This window comes from Pantherophis guttatus, chromosome 16 (assembly GCF_059756535.1).
Source record: "Pantherophis guttatus breed Tessera chromosome 16, ASM5975653v1, whole genome shotgun sequence".
Classification (NCBI taxonomy): Eukaryota; Metazoa; Chordata; class Lepidosauria; order Squamata; family Colubridae; genus Pantherophis; species Pantherophis guttatus.
Window position 1 is genome coordinate 18,883,300 of NC_142078.1, and position 18,167 is coordinate 18,901,466.

The window sequence follows — 18,167 nt, forward strand, 5'->3', positions numbered from 1 at the left end:
AGGGGTTAAGAGAGGAAGTGATATGGTTGAGAAGAGAGACATTAAAAAAAACTGCTTGTGGAGGCTCCAGAAATGCATGTTTATTTTTTTTCCATCCGTTTGAAGGATTTGAAAGTAGCCCTCGACTTTTGATCCCAAGCAGGTTTTCTGTCGTTAAGCAAGGAGGATGTTAAGTGAATCCCACCTGATGTTTAAAAAAAAAAAAAGCATTCAATTAAAAACATCAATGCAATTAACTCCGGAAATGAACCAGCAACTCGTGTTTTATGCGAGATGAGGATTTAAAAAACCGCCTAGGAAGGCGCTGAACGTTTCTGCCGAACCTCTCCAAATCTGGCGTTGGCGGGAGTGGCGGGGGGGGCCTTGGCATCCAGTTCCCCTCTTCTTGGCATTGTCAATTTCGCCAGCTCTGCTTGCAAAGAGCAGCGCAATTCTTAGGCTGAGCGAGGCCAACGGCGGTGAGATCATCCCGGATTTTAAAACCGCAGGACGGCATGTGTTAACTTGCTTCAGGGGGTGGGGGTGGGGGATGGGGGGGCGATCGTTGTCGCTTTCTCAATTTGAAACCCCCCCCCCAAAGTCTCTAGAGAAGAAAGTTTCGATCCTCAGTGAAGCAAAGTCCTGGGTGGATTCCGCCTCTGAACTTTTGACGTGACTCTTGCAAGAGGTTATAAGTCCCGCTGGATTTTTGTGGCTGAGATAAGATCACTTCTTTTCGGACATCCGCTTGAAAGGAAATGGTGTAGACTCAAGACGTCTTAACAGGTTGTTTCCCTACAGGTAATCCATGACTTACAAACCATTCGTTTAGTGACCGAACTTACAACGGCACTGAAAAAAGTGACCGCGTTTCACACTTACGATCAGAGGTGGCATTCAGCCGGTTCGGGCGAATCGGTAGCGGAAATCCTACCCCATCCGCCTGGGCTCTATGCTGTCCTATTTAGGCACGTTTTTGAGGCTGGGATAGAGAGAGAGAGAGAGGGAGGGAGGGAGGGAGGGATGGATGGATGAGTAGATAATCAGTAGTTAGATTGGCAGGTACACACACACATACACACAATTTGACAATCTTTTTGCTACGGTTGAAAAGTGAACACAACAGGGGCCATTAAATGAATTCATTGGTTGCTATAGTGCAGTTTTGCTGGAAAGCAGAGCTCAGTGCCAGTTGAAAAAAAAAAAACCTGTTTGTAAAACTTGGGCAGCGTCTTTTGAGGAGTTTCCCTCTCAATTTGCACCCATCGGGCATTCTGTACAGTCTTCAAGGGAAGTCCCCAGGTAAAGCACACCCCAGTTGTCTAGTCATGACGTGGCTCTGGGTTTTCTTAACCTCCAGCAACACGTTCTTCATTTTTGGGGGGGGGGGTTGACTTCCAGTGTCTTCGTTGTCCTTCTCTGCTTTCGCCCGAACTTAGAACAAGCATTGTCTTCTTCGTTCTGTGTAATCTGGATCCTAGTTCTAACATGAGATGTCTAGAACTGCCTTCAAGTTGATTCCCACCCTACCCCCCAATGTCCCATGCCGAAAATTGGAACCGTTACATTGTCGATAGAATTCGGGTTTTCATTTCCCCAAAAATATCCTGAGAAAATTGCTCCTGGGTGAAGACCAACTGGTTTTAGGGATGTGAAATCTCCCGTATCTGTTGGAGCTGCTGTTGACCTGTTGAAGGTTTCACATCTCCAAACTGAAGTTCAACCTGGACCATGGGCAAGAAGAAGGCTGCGTGTCTTCTCCACTTTGGGAGAAGGAGTTGAGAACAACAAGAGGACTATCCTAAAATGCTTTTGCTCCTTCCAAGAAGTTTTAATTTAGGTGGTCTCCCATCTAAGTATTAACGCTTAGCATTGATCAATGCAGTACGGGAAGTCCTTGGTTTACAAACATTTATTTAGTGACTGTTCAAAGTTACTATGGCACTGGGGGAAAAAATGACCGTTTTCCACACTTATGACCATTGCAGAATCCACATCAATGAATTTTGACTCTTGGCAACTGGTTCCCATTTATGACATTTCCTGTATCCAGGGATCATGTGATCCCTTTTTGCGACCTCCCGAGAAGCGAAGTCCAGGGGGAAGCCAGATTCGCTTATCGACGGCATGACTGCTTAACAACGGGGGCAAAAAAAAGATCGTAAAATGGGGCGCATTTAACAACTACCCTACTTCCCCCAAAATAAGACATTCCCCTGATATTAAGACCAGACGGGCTTTTGAGCGCATGGCAATAAGGCCAAGCGCTTATTTCAGGGTTCAAAAATATATAAGACAGGGTCTTATTTTCGGAGAAACATGGTACCTTTCTTAGCAAAGGAAATTTTGGGCTCAGCCGTAGTTCATAAGTCGAGGACTACCTGAATCATCACTTTTTGAAACCCCAAATAGATTCCGCTACATTTTTTTTTGGGTGATTTCCCAGCCAACAGATGCTAACGCCCGATTCTCTCGTGTTTTGTTATTCAGAGTCACAAGGTCCCTTCTGATGTGGATTGCTTTTGCGTTCAGTCTCCACAATTGTGTGCTTGTAAACACCCTCGGGGCAAGGATCTAACTTTGGTTTCTTCGGGTGATCGTCAGTACAATTATTATTCCCAGCTTCTTCAAGTGCAGGCAATCAAAACATGCACACCTCCATCTCCGCTTCAATTGCAGATTTCCACCCCGTCCCCACCGAAGGAAGGTGTGAGTGTGTTAGCTAAGTGCAAAAGTGCACCTCCCGTGATGTGGTGCTGTAGCCCATTTAAGGGTCTGTTTGAGCCGCTCGGTTTTAAAAATAGAATATTCCTCTCTCAAACTTCAGCCTGGACTGTAAAACTCTTCTCATCAAAAGGGAAGCAATTTTAATTTTTTGGCACCCTAGGGTGTAAATTATCTATAGATTTACTACCGGGGGTGGGAGGGAGGGGGGGATCTCCTTTGCATTAGCAGAATTGAGTACCGGAATTCATTTGTGTTATTTGTTGGTAAATTTTTGCTTCTGTTTCTTGTGGCAAGGGCTTCAATTTCAGATCAGCTCTTTTGTGTTCTCTGTATGAGTCTGAGTTCCAGGAGAAAACAAGGAAGCAAGGGGGGGTTTTCCCCGACCCCCCACTCAAAAGCGGTGGGAACAATCAGTCAACGTACAGGCGGTTCTCAACTTAAAACCATTCGTTTAGTGACTGTTGGAAGTTACAACGTCACTGAAAAAAAGGCACTTTTTCACCCGACCGTCACAGTATTCCCAAAGTCACGTGATCAAAATTCGGACTCTGGGCCACTGGCGTGTACCGTGTTTCCCGAAAATAAGACCCTGTCTTATATTTTTTTTGAGCCCTGAAATAAGCGCTTGGCCTTATTGCCATGCGCTCAAAAGCCCGATTGGGCTTATTATCAGGGGATGTCTTATTTTGGGGGAAACAGGGCAGATAGATAGATAGGTAGGTAGGTAGATAGGTAGGTAGATAGGTAGATAGGAGATAGATAGATAGATAGATAGATAGATAGATAGATAGATAGATATGATAGATACTGTGTTTCCCCGAAAATAAGACCCTGTATTATATTTTTTTGAACCTTGAAATAAGCGCTTGGCCTTATTGCCATGCACTCAAAAACTTGATTGGGCTTATTATCAGGGGAGGTCTTATTTTGGGGGTCCTGGGGTCACGTAATCCTCTCTTTGCAACCTTCTTTGATGAACAATATCGACGGGGAAAGATAGATTCACTTCACAGCCACGTTTCTAACTTTTAACAGCTGCAGCGTGTCACTTAACAATGGTGGCAAGAAATGGTCGTAAAACGGGGGAGCCCAACTCACTCGGCAGCTGCCATGCTTAGCAGGGGGAATTTGGGGTTTGGTTGTGGCCTACTTATACATCTTTGCAATCGGCCTCCAATGTGTGCACCCCTGTGCCTGCAGAGCCCTGACCGACAACGCCGAGGCCGGTGGGTTTGCAGCTTGCACACTTCCTCAAAGATGCTCCCAAAAGATGCCGCATCTTTTCAGCCCAAAGGGAAGCTGGGAGGTGGGGGTTGGGAGAGAGAGACCCCTGGCTTGGAGTCACCTTCTGCTTCCTGCCCTCAACGTTGCCACCCTGCAGCTCAGAGCAAACGGCAGACTGGCACGGCTCCTTCGGCAGAGCTCGGCTGGCGGAAGGCCTGATTGGCGGAGCGAGCCGGGGCTTCCTCGAATCAAACCACGGTTAGAAATGGAACAGCCAAGGCAAGCGGATGCTCCATTGGCGGAGAAGGCCCATGCCCCCCCTCTAGGAATGCTGGCTCTGTTGCTATGGCAGCAGCCGAAAACTGCCCCTTCGGTCTTTTTAACTCCCGTCCTTGCAATTTGCTGGAAGGAGCTAACCAGACCCGGAGCAGCTGCTGGGTGGGATTGTGATTTAAATTCCAAATCTTTTTTTGGGGGGGTGGGCATTGCTTGTTTTACATTCCTCCAATCATCATTCACCGTTGAGGATGCCCCAGTTTGTCGAATTCCCACACTGCATCAAGGCAGCAGCATCCTGCTTTTGCGTTCGGCGCTGTTTAATATTTCGTGTTTAAGGCTTATCCGGTTGTGTGGGCACTCCTGTTGGTTGCTCATTGGAGAAGCTAGGGTTGACTTCATGGCAAGTATGGTTACGGGGTGGGAGGGGCATCCAATTGGGGTGGTGTTTGGGAGTTTGGGGAGTGGTGTGTGGGGGTTTTTTGGAAAGGATGGCGGGTTAGAGGAAAGGGGTTAAACTTCACAGAATTGTTTCATTCAATTCAGATCCCAGCTGTATGAAAAAGTTGTAAAAAGTTGCTGTCCAGGAATGGCAATTTTACAACCTGACTTCAGCCACTGGTGCTTGAAGTGGTCTGGGTATAATAGAATCATAGAATGATATAGTCAGAAGGGATCCTAAGGGTCATCTATCCCGACCCTCAGCCATGTGCCGAGAACCAAATTAAGCCTTTTGTGAAAGGGGGATCCCCAATCTGTAGCCCCAAACTTGCAAAGATGGAGAGCCCATCGAAAGGAAGGAAGGAAGGGAGGGAGGGAGGGAGGGAGGAAGGGAGGGAGGGAGAAATAGAAACATGACAGGAAGAAAGGAAAAGGATAAAAGTAAAAGAAATAGAAAGATCAGGGAAGGAAGGAATAAGAAGGGAAGGGAAGAAGGAGAAAGAAAGATGAGCAAAGGAAGGAGGGAATAAGAAAAAGAAGAGACGGAAGGAAGGAAAAATAGAAACGAGAGAAGGAAGAAAGGAAAAGGATAAAAGTAAGAGAAATAGAAAGATCAGAGAAGGAAGGAATAAGAGGGAGGGAAGGGAAGAAGGAGAAAGAAAGATGAGCAAAGGAAGGAAGGAATAAGAAAAAGAAGAGAAGGAAGGAGAAATAAAAAATAAGAAAATAAGAAAAAGTTAAAAGAAGAGATGAAAGGAAGAAGAAATAGAAAGATGAATCAGTGAGTGTGGGAGGGAGGGAGGGAGGATGAAGGAAGGAGGGAGGGAAGGAAGGAATAGAAACATGAGAGAAAGGAGGAAGGCACAAAAGTAAACACAGCTTGGATGCCTTTTGTCAGAGCTGTGGCTTATGGTCTAAAGATTCTGACTTCTCTCCATGCGGTTTCTATGCTCCCTACTGCAAAACGATGCAGGTAAGTGACAAGAAGGAAAACCACAGAAGAAAACATCCCTGGATATTTTTTTCTGGTTAATAAGTTTCTTCCCTCTGAACTCCAAGGTTGAGAGGGAAGAGCTCCCACCTTTTAAACAGAGGCAATTCTGCTTGTCTCTTGCTAAGGCTTGAAGTTGCAAAATTTGAAAAGGCCTCTCGGGCGTCACTTGGGGAGCTTATGCAAGATTAATGAGGTAGCTCTTGTGTCATGGCTGACTGGCACGTCGCTCATCGCCCGTCTGTGACTTGACAAAACGCAGAATATCAGAAATCTCAAAGCTAATTTTCTTGCCGTTCTCCGGCCCATCGCCTAGTTTTGGAGGACTTTCTGATCTTGACAGCTGAACGTTGAAATGTCCATTTAGGACTGGATAGGTTAACTGGGTAGGCCAACAAAAGAGCGTATAGTCAAGGCGATGGTTTTCCCAGTTGCAATGGATGGCTGTGAAAGTTGGACCATAAGGAAGGCTGAGAAGGCCAAAGAATGGAGGCCTTTGAACTCTGGTGCTGGAGAAGACTCCCGTGAGTCCCTTGGACTGCAAGGCCATCCAACCGGTCAGTCCTAGAGGAGATCAACCCTGACTGCTCTTTAGAAGGCCAGATCCTGAAGAGGAAACTCAAATCCTTTGGCCACCTAATGAGAAGGAAGGACTCCCTGGAGATGGAGTGAGGATGGAGGGCAAAAGAAAAGAAGGGGACGGCAGAGAACGAGGTGGCTGGATGGAGTCACTGAAGCAGTCGGCGTGAGCTTAAATGGACTCCAGAGGATGGTAGAGGACAGGGAGGCCTGGAGGAACATTATCCATGGGGTCGCAATGGGTTGGACTCGACTTTGCAACTAACAACAAGGTTAATGTGGCTTCCAAATTCTTTTTCTTGGAGTCTTCTGTTGGAAGATGACAGTTCCTGGTGCTTCTCTAAGAAAGAGTTTGAAGGAATTCTGGGGAAATCTAGAGAGAGGCAGTTTGGTCTAGTGGTGAAGACAACCAGGAGATGGTGAATTCTAGTCCCACTTTAGGCATGAATGCCGTCTGGGTGTCTTTGGGCCAATCATCAGGAGACGGTGAGTTCTAGTCCCACCTTAGGCATAAAAGCCAGATGGATAACTTTGGGCCAATCACCAGGGGAAGGTGAGTTCTAGTTCTGCCTTAGGCATGAAAGCCAGCTGGGTGACTTTTGGCTTTGTGGTCATAAGTCAAGGATCAGCTGTATTGTGATTTTATTAAATCAGCAAAATTTGCCCACATTCAAGGAGAGAGATAATGCACTTTATAAAAACAATGTGTGCAATTTTTTTAAATTTAAAGAATCTTTTTTAAGAAGAAGCGGACTTTCCTGCGGGGAAGATATTATTCTACTGAATTCCTTTTTTCTCTTTGATTTTCTGTTTTTTTCTGACACTTCCTTATACTTAAAATGAAACTTACTAACCAAAAGGAACAAACAGTCAAATCAACTTTAAAAAGTTGTAACTGCTCCCAGCTCTTTGCAAGAAAGTTTCTTTTTAAAATCTTAAAACTTTGTTTCCAGGGTTGTATATTTGAAAATCGAGAGGAACTAGCTTTATTTCTTCTTTCGGTCCCATTGTGCTGGTTTTACATCTTGTTTTCTTCGAAATGGATTGGTTTTGCTTGAAGTTAGTTTTGTAGTATAAGTAAACAACACTGGTAACAATAACAGTGTTGGAAGGGACCTTGGAGGTCATCTAGTCCAACCCCTTATACTAGGGATTCGAACCGCTGAACTGCCGACCTTTCTGATTGACAAGCTCAGTGTCTAAGCCACTGAGCCACCTAGTCACTTTATCTTCAACGAAACCAAAACAGCATAGAAATATTTTTTTTAAAAAAAAATGCACTTGGAATACACTGAATGAAGAATAATAACCAAACCGAATTCAAATTGGGGTGCTGAAATTTTCTGACTCCTTTTGTATTTTTTTTTTAAAGGATACCAAGGCTTCCTTATTTAGGAATTAAAGTTAACTTTAATTAACTTCATTGGGTCGGTGCAATTAACATGCACCGACCCAATGAATTTAATTAAAAAAAAAAAATCTCTTGAGTTCTTCAAGGTAGAGAGATTCTTTAGCAAATCTTAATCTAAAATTTAGATCAGGCAAGTGAAGATCACCCATTAAACCCCTTTCTTGCATCTTTCTTAGCAACAACTGGAATAATAATAATAATAATAATAATAATAATAATAATAATAATAATATACAAAGACCTGTAAATTGTAATAGGATGACTCTGGCAAAAGAAATCAAAGGTATTATTGCCAATAGTGATAGGCGCCTTGGGTCACCTAGTTAGGGTGAACTAGAACTCACCTTCTCCTGGTGATAGGCCCTAAGTCACTCAGCTGGCTTTCGTGCCTAAGGTGGGACTAGAACTCACCGTCTCCTGGCGATTGGCTCAAAGTCACCCAGCCAGCTTTCGTGCCTAAGGTGGGACTAGAACTCACCATCTCCTGGTTTCTAGCCTGGTGCCTTATCCACTAGAACCAATATTTAAGTACTGAATATTCATAGCTTTCTGCTGAACAGACATAATTAAAGAACTAGGGGTTAGGGGCCAATTAGTGTTATGTAAAGCAGATTTTGCCTGCAAATTCGTATAGCTATTTTTCCTGGCATTTGAGCGACAATAAGTTTGGAGAAAAACTTATTGTTGCCAGAGTTGCCAGTTTCTTGACAATATTGGCCTGATTACTGGGGGAAAAAATTGGTGAGCCGAAAGGTTCTCTCTCTCAGCTGCTGCTGTTTTTTTTTTTTTCTTTCTGCATATTACAAAGGTGAAAGGTGAAACCACGGAAGCTTCTCCCTCCGAATCCCGTATTTGCTAAATCGTTAAGGTCTGATAACTTTATAAGAAGAGGACTATTGTTTTAAAATATTTCTCTGAAAGGATGAACAGTGTGATTAATCTTCCTCCAAGCTTGATCCGACTGGCCAATTAAATATTTTTTTTTTCCTGAGCAGGGGGTTGGACTAGAAGACCTCCAAGATCCCTTCCAACTCTTGTCATTCTGTCTTCCTCTGCAGGATCAATTTGATACCCTCGAAAAACACACCCAGTGGGGTATCGACATTCTGGAAAAATACATCAAATTCGTCAAAGACCGGACGGAGATCGAGATCAATTATGCAAAGCAGCTTAGGTGAGTCCGAAATGCATAATTCTTGTAGGACTCACCTGTATTTGCCAAGTATTGTGTGAACCATGTTTGATGGCAGGGATTTATGGATTTAAAGCTACCTAAACTGGGCAAAGCTTATTTTTAATTTTTTTGTTACCGTTGCTGAGTTTCAGATTTAGGGTTTGCTAGACAAAACATGATCTTTTTTCCCCTAGATTTTTTGGCCCCCAACATCCTGCAAATTCAAAGACCTCTCTGCCGGCTGACTATTTTCTATCAGACGTCCTGTTTATTTATGTGTCCTTCAACTTATCCTGCCTTCTGCAAGTTTTTCTGTGATTGTAACTCCTGAATAGGAATGGAGAAGAAATCTTTCTTCATTGCCTTTATAATTTGTTTTATGTATTTTATCCCCAACTTGACCCATTCCATTTTCATCTTAGTTTATGGCTGATACAGAAATAAAACTACCTTCAGGCCTGAGTGTCTGATTGAAGTCTTTACTTGTAAAATGTTTCATCATTGTTAGGACATGTTGATGGTCTCATTGGAGAAGCTACACTTCACCCAAGTTCCAAATTTAGCAAGCTGCACCCTCGGATAGAAATCCATTTCTCTTTATTTTTGGGAACAAAATGAAGTTTTCCCTTGGAAAAGCACAAGAAGGCATTTCCGAGAGGTCAGGTGGAGAAATTAATCTTGGTTTTCAGTCGCTTGTCCCCCTCCGATTCAAGGTCTTTAGGTTGTCCTGGTCTTTACGACCGTGCTTTACCGTCGTAAGCCGTGCCGTTTTTGGAAGTTTGCAATTGCTTATTTTTTTTTTGTTTGCAAAATGGTTTGCTTTCTTTCCTACAAAAGAAGTCCGTGAGAATTTTCTTATCTGAAATGGCCACAAACCAACCCAGCCAATAAACAAATGATCTTCCGTTTAAAGAAGAAAAGAAAAAGCTTGCTAAACTATTTATTGGCATTTGTTTATTTATTTTCCTTCTCCCTCTTTCTTCTTTTATTTTTAGGAACCTCGCAAAGAAATACCAGCCCAAAAAGAACTCCAAAGAAGAGGATGAATACACGTAGGTTTTCGGCTGAAGCGTCACCTGCAATATATATATATATATATATCCCAAAGTATAAATACTAAAATTGATGAAATTTCCAGGGAAATGACAAAGTCATTCACTAAACTTGCCTTCATAATACAGATATTCCTTGAGTAACGACTGTTTGTTCAGCGTCAGTGCTGAAGGAAGATCCTCAAAGCTTGATAAGACTTTCTGATTAGTGATTTTGGTAATGAAGGAAAATGTTTGGGAAGCTCTGGTTTAACGCATGCCTGCATTTAACAGGCCTCCAGGGGGTTGGACTAGAAGATCTCTGAGGTCCCTCCCAGCTTTATGATTCTCTATGTTCTACATGCTGTCTAGGAATGACGGAACGAGTCCAACCTATCGAAAAGTAATATGATTTTTAAAAAGTGCTTTTGAGTTTCCATTTTTATTTTTATTTTTTTTTGTCCCTTTTAGGTATTCATCTTGTCAAGCTTTCCTGGCGACTTTGAACGAAATGAACGATTACGCCGGTCAGCACGAGGTCATTTCAGAGAACATGACTTCCCAAATCACCATGGAGTTAGCCCGTTATGTACAAGAACTCAAGCAGGAAAGGAAATCGGTAAGGAAGTTTTTCCCCTAAACTTTCTGATTTCTTTGCAATGAATTGAACGAACTGAATATAGCGGAAACCTTGGGCAGCTGATGAAAAGCGGAACAATTAATTTAATATATGTAAATGCCGCCCAACTCTGGGAATCTTAACCATCACGTTAATAAATTTTGCTTGAGGAGAAGTTGAAACAGGAAGGGAAGGAGGGCAGGAAGGAAGGATGAAAGGAGGGAAAGTGTGAAGGAGGGAGGGGATGGAAGGAAGGAAGCCAGTCAGGAATGGATGGATGAAAGGGAGAGAGGAAGGAAAGGGAGAGAGAGAGGAAGGAAGGAAGGAAGGAAGGAAGGAAGGAAGGAAGGAAGGAAGGAAGGAGGAAGGAGGAAGGAGGAAGGAGGAGAAGTCAGGGATAGATGGATGGATGGATAGAAGGGAGGAAGGGAAGAAAGGGAAAGAGGAAGGAGGGAAAGAAAGAAGGCAGGAAGGTGAAGGCAGGAATCGATGGATGGATGGATGGGAGGAAGAGAAAGAAGGAAGGAAGGAAGGAAGGAAGGAAGGAAGGAAGGAAGGAAGGAAGGAAGGAGTGGGCAGAAGGAAGGACTTTATGGACTAGTAACTTGACATACAAGCACGCAGGGCTCCTCATGGCTGTACAGTCATTTAATTTCTTGACAAGACCATCTAAACATCTCCTGAGCCAGCAAACGAAGCAAAGCAGGTGGTTCCTCTTGGGACTTTTAATTCCCCCTCGGGTGTTTCTGCCAACATCAGCGTCCCGTTGTTTCCTTGGCACAAAATATAAATAACGCATCGGATGTTGCCCGCCGAGGGCTCCACCTCAAGGATTGAGATCGTCGGTGTGATCTGCTCGGAAGGATGCAGAGGAAAAGAAACGAACGTTTTCGAGATTGGCAAGGAGCAAAAGGCTGGCTTGGCAAAACCTGCAATTAACTTTGGCTAGAAGAGGGAATGCTGAGGTCTGGGTTATAATCTGAATTGATACGTCGGGCTTACTTACTCAGGGCAGAAAAAGCCCAAGAGACAGAAAGAGAGAGAGAGAGAGATCATTAAAAACCCAACTTTGATTCGTTTGGGGTTTTTCTGCTTTGCCAGGACAAAAAATAATCTCTCTTTTTTCCTCTCTCTCTTGTTTTTGAGGCCTCCAAAAAACTGCAGCCGTCTGAGTTTGCACAGACATGTGGGTGAGTGGGTGGGCAATTTTCACACTGCCCCAGGCCTGGGTATCTTTGTTGTTTTTAAATCCCAGCCCCAAATTAGTTGGAGATCCCTGACATTTCCACAGCTGAGGTCAGGGTGTTGACGTAGATACAGCAGAAAGAAATCAGTCTGTCTGGATGCTAACAAAAGGCATTGAGAAGAAAAGGAAGGGAAGGGAAGTAGAGATTTTAGCGTCCACAGTCATTCCCTCTGTCTGTGCCTCCTCCTTTCCCATCGCTACGGGGAGTCCTCGGTTTACGACCGGTCAAACGTTCCAAGTAATGACAGATCTTAAAAAAAAGAGATTTGTGACTCAGATGACCCGGTGAATGCAAATGGTGCGATGCTCCCTGTTCACACCACAGAACGGGGAGCATCAGGAGATGCTGGTTTGTGAGGAGCAGCTGATGGTTTGGGAGAAGGACACGGTCTCCTCAGATGGCCCCGAGTGTTTCTCCCCAGCCCTTCAGAAGACAACTTCACCCTTCAACCAAAGGGTATTCCTTCTCTGGCCGGGTGCCCAGAAGATCCATTAAGGGTTGTTCTCCTGTCTGGGTGGCTCTCCAAAGACCTCTCTCTGGTCCTCCCCGTTCTGTGGTGTGAAGGACGTTGCGCTCAAAATAGAATGGCCAATGATGCGGTTGACTGAAGGGAGACATGAACGGGCAGGAGACGTCTCTTACTCACTCGGGGCCTTGTAACTTTGAACGATTGCTGAACAAATGTTTGTAAGTCGTGGGCTACCTTCAATCATAAAAACGGCATTAAATTTGCCTCTTTTGACCCAAGTCTGCCTTTGTTTTAAAATAAGACATTGTGAATTCTTCCTTCCAGCATTTTCACGACGGACGGAAAGCGCAACAACACATAGAATCCTGTTGGAAACAGCTGGAATCGGTAAGCGCGGAGGACTCCGTTCTATGTTAGGTTTGACAGTTCTAGGTTGTTTGTAAAAGTCTGCCTGATAACTAAAGGATGTTGGCTTGTTCCACTCATCAATGACTTCCGGAGGGATCACAACTGGGACCCGCAACTCGGTCATTAAGCAAAGCGGTTGCTAAATGAAACCGTGACGGTGCTTACGGGTCTGACGTCTGCTTTCCTTGGCTTTACAGACCAGCGAAGGTTGTAATTATTATCTGTTTTATTGATTGATCTTTTTTTTTTTAAAAAAAATGTATGCTGCCAATCACCCTTAAAAGAGGACTCCGGGCGACTTATTGCAGATGATAAAAAGACAAAATAGGAAAATAATAAAAATATGAAAACTACGCGGATTGAAATATTAAAACTATCCCAAAAAAACCACCACAGTGAAGAGAGGGACGGCACAAGGTTTGGTTGTAAAGTTGCCGTAACTGTCAACGGTCGCTAAATGAGGCAGCCGCTGAACGAGGACGACCTGTAAAACCATTGTTAGACCCAATCAATCAGAATAGAGGTGGAAGGGACCTTGGAGGTCTTCTAGTCCACCCCACTGCTCAAACAGGAGACCCCATACCATTTCAGACAAATGGCTGTCCTAGTCTCTTCTTAAAAACCTCCAAGGATGCAGCACCCACAACTTCTGGTGGCAAGCAGTTCCACTGGTTAATTGTCCTTACTGTTAGGAAGTTTCTCCTTAATTCCAGGTTGCTTCTCTCCTCGGTTAGCTCCCATCGTTACTTGTTTTGCCTTCTGGTGCTTTGGAGAATAATTTGACCCCTTCTTCTTTGTGGCAGCCCCTCAAATATTATCACGTCTCCCCTAGTCCTCCTTTTCTCTAGACTGGCCAAACCCAAATCCTGCCACTGTTCTTCGTATGTTTTTTTTTTTTTTGTCTCTTAATCGTCAATGCAGTCTGAGATCCCCCAAACCTCAGCAGCTCCCTTCTTTTTTAAAAAATAAATAAATAAATTCAAAACAAAACAGCCAAGCACGGAACTAACTTCGAAGAACTCTCTAGCCATGCCTGGCCCTTTAGGACATGCTAACTCTCGGCCTTCCCTCCCTCTCCAGAGCAAGCGACGATTCGAACGGGATTGCAAAGAAGCCGACCGGGCGCAACAATACTTCGAGAAGATGGACGCGGACATCAACGTCACGAAAGCAGATGTCGAGAAGGTAAGAAGGATTGGGGTTTGTCTGTGTGTGTGAGAGAGAGAGAGACACGCACACACAAAAAGAGAGAGAAACTCGTTTTGCTCGATTTTGGTCGCAGAATAGCAAGAGTCGGAAGGGACCTTGGAGGTCATCTAGTCCAACCCCCCCCCTTGAGTAAGGAGACTGTCTACGGATCCTTTTTTTTTTTGCAACTTGCAATTACTGCTCGTCCTTCTTAACGGTTGCAATTGGGACCAGATTTTCCGCTGCGGAGCAAAGTGGTTGTTAAGTCAGCCGTGTCCCGTTTTATGACTTTTTTTTTTTTGATCAGTGCGGCCGTTAAGCGAATCACACGGTCATTGTGCGAATCCATCTCCCCTCCCCCCCCTACTTGACTTTGCTTGTTGGAAGCCTCGTGGGAGCCGTCCCTTGTCTTGGCACCCGTCAAATTGGGGATTTCTGGACGTTCGACGCCACCCCGTCCGTGCCTGGTGGGCACATGACGTGTCCCTGGCCCGAGAGAACTGTGTGTGTGTGTGTGTGTGTGTGTGTGTGTGTGTGTGTTTTTGTGAAGTGCGTTAAGTCTTAAGTCCCTTTCTTTGCATGGCTGGGGACATGTGATGCGGAGCTTACATAATTGCGGTGCAGAATAGCACATTGTTTATTTACGGGGCTGCTGCCACTGTGGTTGCTTCTGGTGCTCTCTCTTTCTCGTTTCTCTCTCTCCTCTCTCTCTCTTTATCTTCTCTCTTTCTTCTCTTTCTCTTCTCTCTCTCCGCTTTCTCTATTCTTCTTTCTCTCTCTCTCTCTCCTTTCTCTTTCTCTTTTCTCTCTTCTCTTTTTCTATTCTTCCCTTTCTCTCTTTCTCTCTCTTCTCTTTCTCTTCTCTTTTTCTCTCTCCCTTCTCTCTCTCTTTCTCTGTCTTCTCTTTCTCTCTCTCTTCTCTTTCTCTTTCTCTCTCTTCTCTTTCTCTCTCTCTCTCTCTCTCCTCTTTCTCTTCTCTTTCTCTCTCTTTCTCTTCTCTCTCCTTTCTCTATGTCTTCCCTTTCACTCTCTTCTTTCTCTCTCTCCCCTTCTCTTCTGTTTCTCTCTCTCCCTTCTCTCTCTCTTTATCTTCTCTTTCTCTCTCTCCATTCTCTCTTTCTCTGTCCTCTTTTTATCTCTCTTCTCTTTCTCTCTCTTTCTTTCTCTCTTCCCTGCTCTTCTTTCTCTCTCTTCTCTCTTCTCTTTCCCATCTGTCTTTCTGTCTCTCTTCTCTCTCCCATCTCTCTTTCTCCCCTCTTTCTCCTTCTCTCTCTCTTCCCCCCTCTTTTTTCTCTCTATCTTAGCGCTAACTCGGCCTTCCTAGGATGACGCAACCAAGTTGTTTTCAACCTCTACCTTTTATTAGCAGCCGTTGGTTTTCTGGCTTTCCCTCGGCTTGGCTGCCTCCTTCCTGTGGCAGGAGATTTCCCAGCCTCTGGAGGCAGCTCCCTTGAGTTGTAGAAAGCTAAAATAAAAGTTGCAGAAAGCTAAAATATGTTGCGTTTCGGTGAGCTGGCCAGGATAGGGCTAGTTAGCTTGGCCGGGTTTGATTGGTTGATCTTGTTTTCGGCAATCGGATCTCGCTGTCGCTTTCCGTGTCTAAGCAAGCTGGTTGTTAAGTGAGTCGCAGGCAATTTTACGACCTTTTTTTTGCCACAGATGTTAAGTCAATTATTGCAGTGAATCCTGCTCTTGTTAAGCAAATCCAGCTTCGGACAAGCAAAGTCGATGGTCGCTAAGTGTGAGAAACGGCCACATGTCACTTTTTTTCAGTGCCGTTGCAACTTCAAACGGTCACTAAACGAACCGTCGCAAGGGGAGGGCTCCCTATAGGAAGAAATCTGGAGATTTTGTGCATTTCGTGGTCGATTTATTTGATAACACGATCCATTCTTTCAAGTTCCCCCTCTCTCTGAATTTTTTTTTTTGGCTTTTCCCAACCTGGGCAGGAAGAACGAACGTTGTTGGCCGTGTGAAAAAAAATTGTGACGGGCTTGAAAAGTGAGCAGATTCTCTTTTAGCTCCGGCTTCGGTTCTTTTACCATTTTGGGGAAACTCGTGCAGGGAAGGGTAGACACTCCCTCCCTTCTGCTCTTTCTCCTTTGGCCGGCTGACAACGGCTGCAGGAATTGGGTAGGTCTCATAGTTTAACTAAAAGGGACGCGGTGGCTCAGTGGCTAAGACGCTGAGCTCGTCGATCAAAAGGTCGGCAGTTCAGCGGTTCGAATCCCGAGTGCTGCGTAATGGGGTGAGCTCCCTTTCCTTGTCCCAGCTTCTGTCAACCTAGCAGTTCGAAAGCACATTAAAAAATGCAAGAAGAAAAATAGGGACCCCCTTTGGTGGGAAGGGAACAGCGTTCCGTGCCCCTTTGGCGTTGGGGATCTTTTTGCTCACTTCCAAAGAGAGCAGCTTTTGGGAGGGGTGTGTGAAATCCATCTTTGTTGAGCTGTGAAAGTTCTAACTAATCTGAAAACGTTCTAAAAGTAACTTGCGTTCTCTTGTGCTCCGTTTCTCTTTGCCGAGGTTTGTTGTGCTAGATTTCAACCTGCAGGGATTTTTTTTTTTTTTAAACTTACTTATCCCATTCTGTCTCTGAATTTCTCAATTACACTCTTCAGAAGCGGTTAATCCCAGGCTCTTGGGGGCCACACCATGTTGTTATTTTTCTTCTTGTTCCCGAAAGCACCCCACTTCCTAACACGAGGGTTTCTTTTTTTAAATTATGTGTTTGTTTAAAATACTCCCAACCGGCCAAACGAGCCGCCAGGGAACCCCTTGATCTAAAACCAGAGGCAAAACATATCCAGTTGCCGTATCAGGCAATCGCATCAGGTTTAAATAAATAAAAAAAAAAAGATGAATCATTCTTCTGAAGCCCAGCAAAATCCAGCCTCGGTAGGGGTGGGGAAGGGTGAATTTAAGTTCCATGGAAAATACAGGGAAATTTATTTTCCCTCCTGGGTGGTCCATCCACTGCCCTTGCACACCTATCTACACAATTGCAAACGCCCGCCTCCCAAACTGCATTCTGAAGCCCCCACAAAGAGATGATTATCTTGAATGATCATCACCCTGACTATTTTTACGAAGAAAAATAAAGGCAAGTTGCTTTTATAAAAAGGGGATTTGAATTCCACGGGAGATACGGGGTCCTGGAATTTGGATGGATTGGGTTAGCCATCATGTCCGGAATGATATTGGGGTCTCTTGCTTTGAGCAGGGGGTTGGACTAGATAACCTCTGAGGTCCCTTCCAACTCTTTGTTAGTCTGCATTCTATATACTGTATTCTGCATAAGTTAAAAAAAACAAGCCAAACGTTGGAACACTTCAACTCAGAATTGGCTAGCGGTTCTCCAAATGCCAGAACAGCAAAGCTAAATTGCATTTTTAACTCAGAGGTGTGTGTGAACTCACTGATAAAAGTGTACCAGGGCGTGTTGGGTCATTTTTATCAAATACTGTCAGTCCTTCCCAGCCCTTTCATTGTACGTATGTATGTATGATAATTTTGGGTGTACCCGATGCTAGCAGAATTGAGACGTGACTCTACCTTGGTGGATGCGTGAAGCTGAAGTCCAAAAGTTGAATTTTAAAAAAAAAACATTCAAGAGTGAGAGTAAACCTCCTCTAATCCAGTTTATTTTTGAAACAGAACTTGGCATGTCTTGTTCTCCTGTTCTGGCCTTGTTTATCTTCTCGGATGCACAGCTGGTTTGGCCAAAGTACAATGCAGGATTTGGCCTGGAAGAGGGAGGGTCACACACCGAAAAAAAAGGAAAAACCCTTTCTGACTTTAAGCTGGAAATCAAATTTCAGCAGGAGCCTGGAGATGATTTTGGGTTGTTATTCTTTGTAGATCAGCTGTGCTTCTCCGGAATTAGCCTCTTGCAAGAGGATACCCCCCCCTTGGCTTTCCTTTGTAGGGAGAGGTTGTTTGTAGGGAACCAACAAAAAAATAAATAAATCTATTTATTGACATTTTTGCAGTTTCTGGAATCTGGAAAGGGATGCAGAGGGAATAGATTTTGCAAAACCAGGCTTGGCACTTTCTTCGACTTAAGATGGAAAAGACATAAATTAGAAGGAGAGGCTAAGAGCCAGTTTTGTCCAGGAATTCTCAAGAGGGATGGAATTGCAACACTTTTATGCTTCTGCCCGCAGTGGTTCTGTGTGAGTTACCATTTGGGATTTAGGAATGTAGGAAAAGCCACCTCCTGTGAGGAAGCTATGTTTTGTCTCTGCATAAGTTGCTGCCCTGAGTGTAGGGATGTAGGGAAAGGGTTCTTCCTGTGAGGAAGCTCTCCATTGTGCCTCTGCAAGAGTTGCTATTCTGAGTGTAAGGATGTAGGGAAGGGGCTCCTCCCAGGAGGAAGCTCTTCAGTGTCTCCCTGCATGAGTTAC

General features: G+C 44.4%; 1 protein-coding gene across 22 annotated transcripts in view; it reads left to right on the top strand.

The window, feature by feature from the left end:
* The window catches only part of FNBP1 (formin binding protein 1), a 62,003-nt gene that overhangs the window by 12,684 nt on the left and 31,152 nt on the right, over positions 1 to 18,167 (top strand). For all 22 annotated transcript variants that reach the window (XM_060683869.2, XM_087879588.1, XM_087879589.1 and 19 more), the window contains exons 2-6: positions 8,687 to 8,802; positions 9,798 to 9,854; positions 10,305 to 10,452; positions 12,493 to 12,555; positions 13,657 to 13,761. In XM_060683869.2, coding sequence (XP_060539852.1) covers positions 8,687 to 8,802; positions 9,798 to 9,854; positions 10,305 to 10,452; positions 12,493 to 12,555; positions 13,657 to 13,761 — 489 coding nt within the window. The remainder of the gene's footprint in view (positions 1 to 8,686; positions 8,803 to 9,797; positions 9,855 to 10,304; positions 10,453 to 12,492; positions 12,556 to 13,656; positions 13,762 to 18,167) is intronic.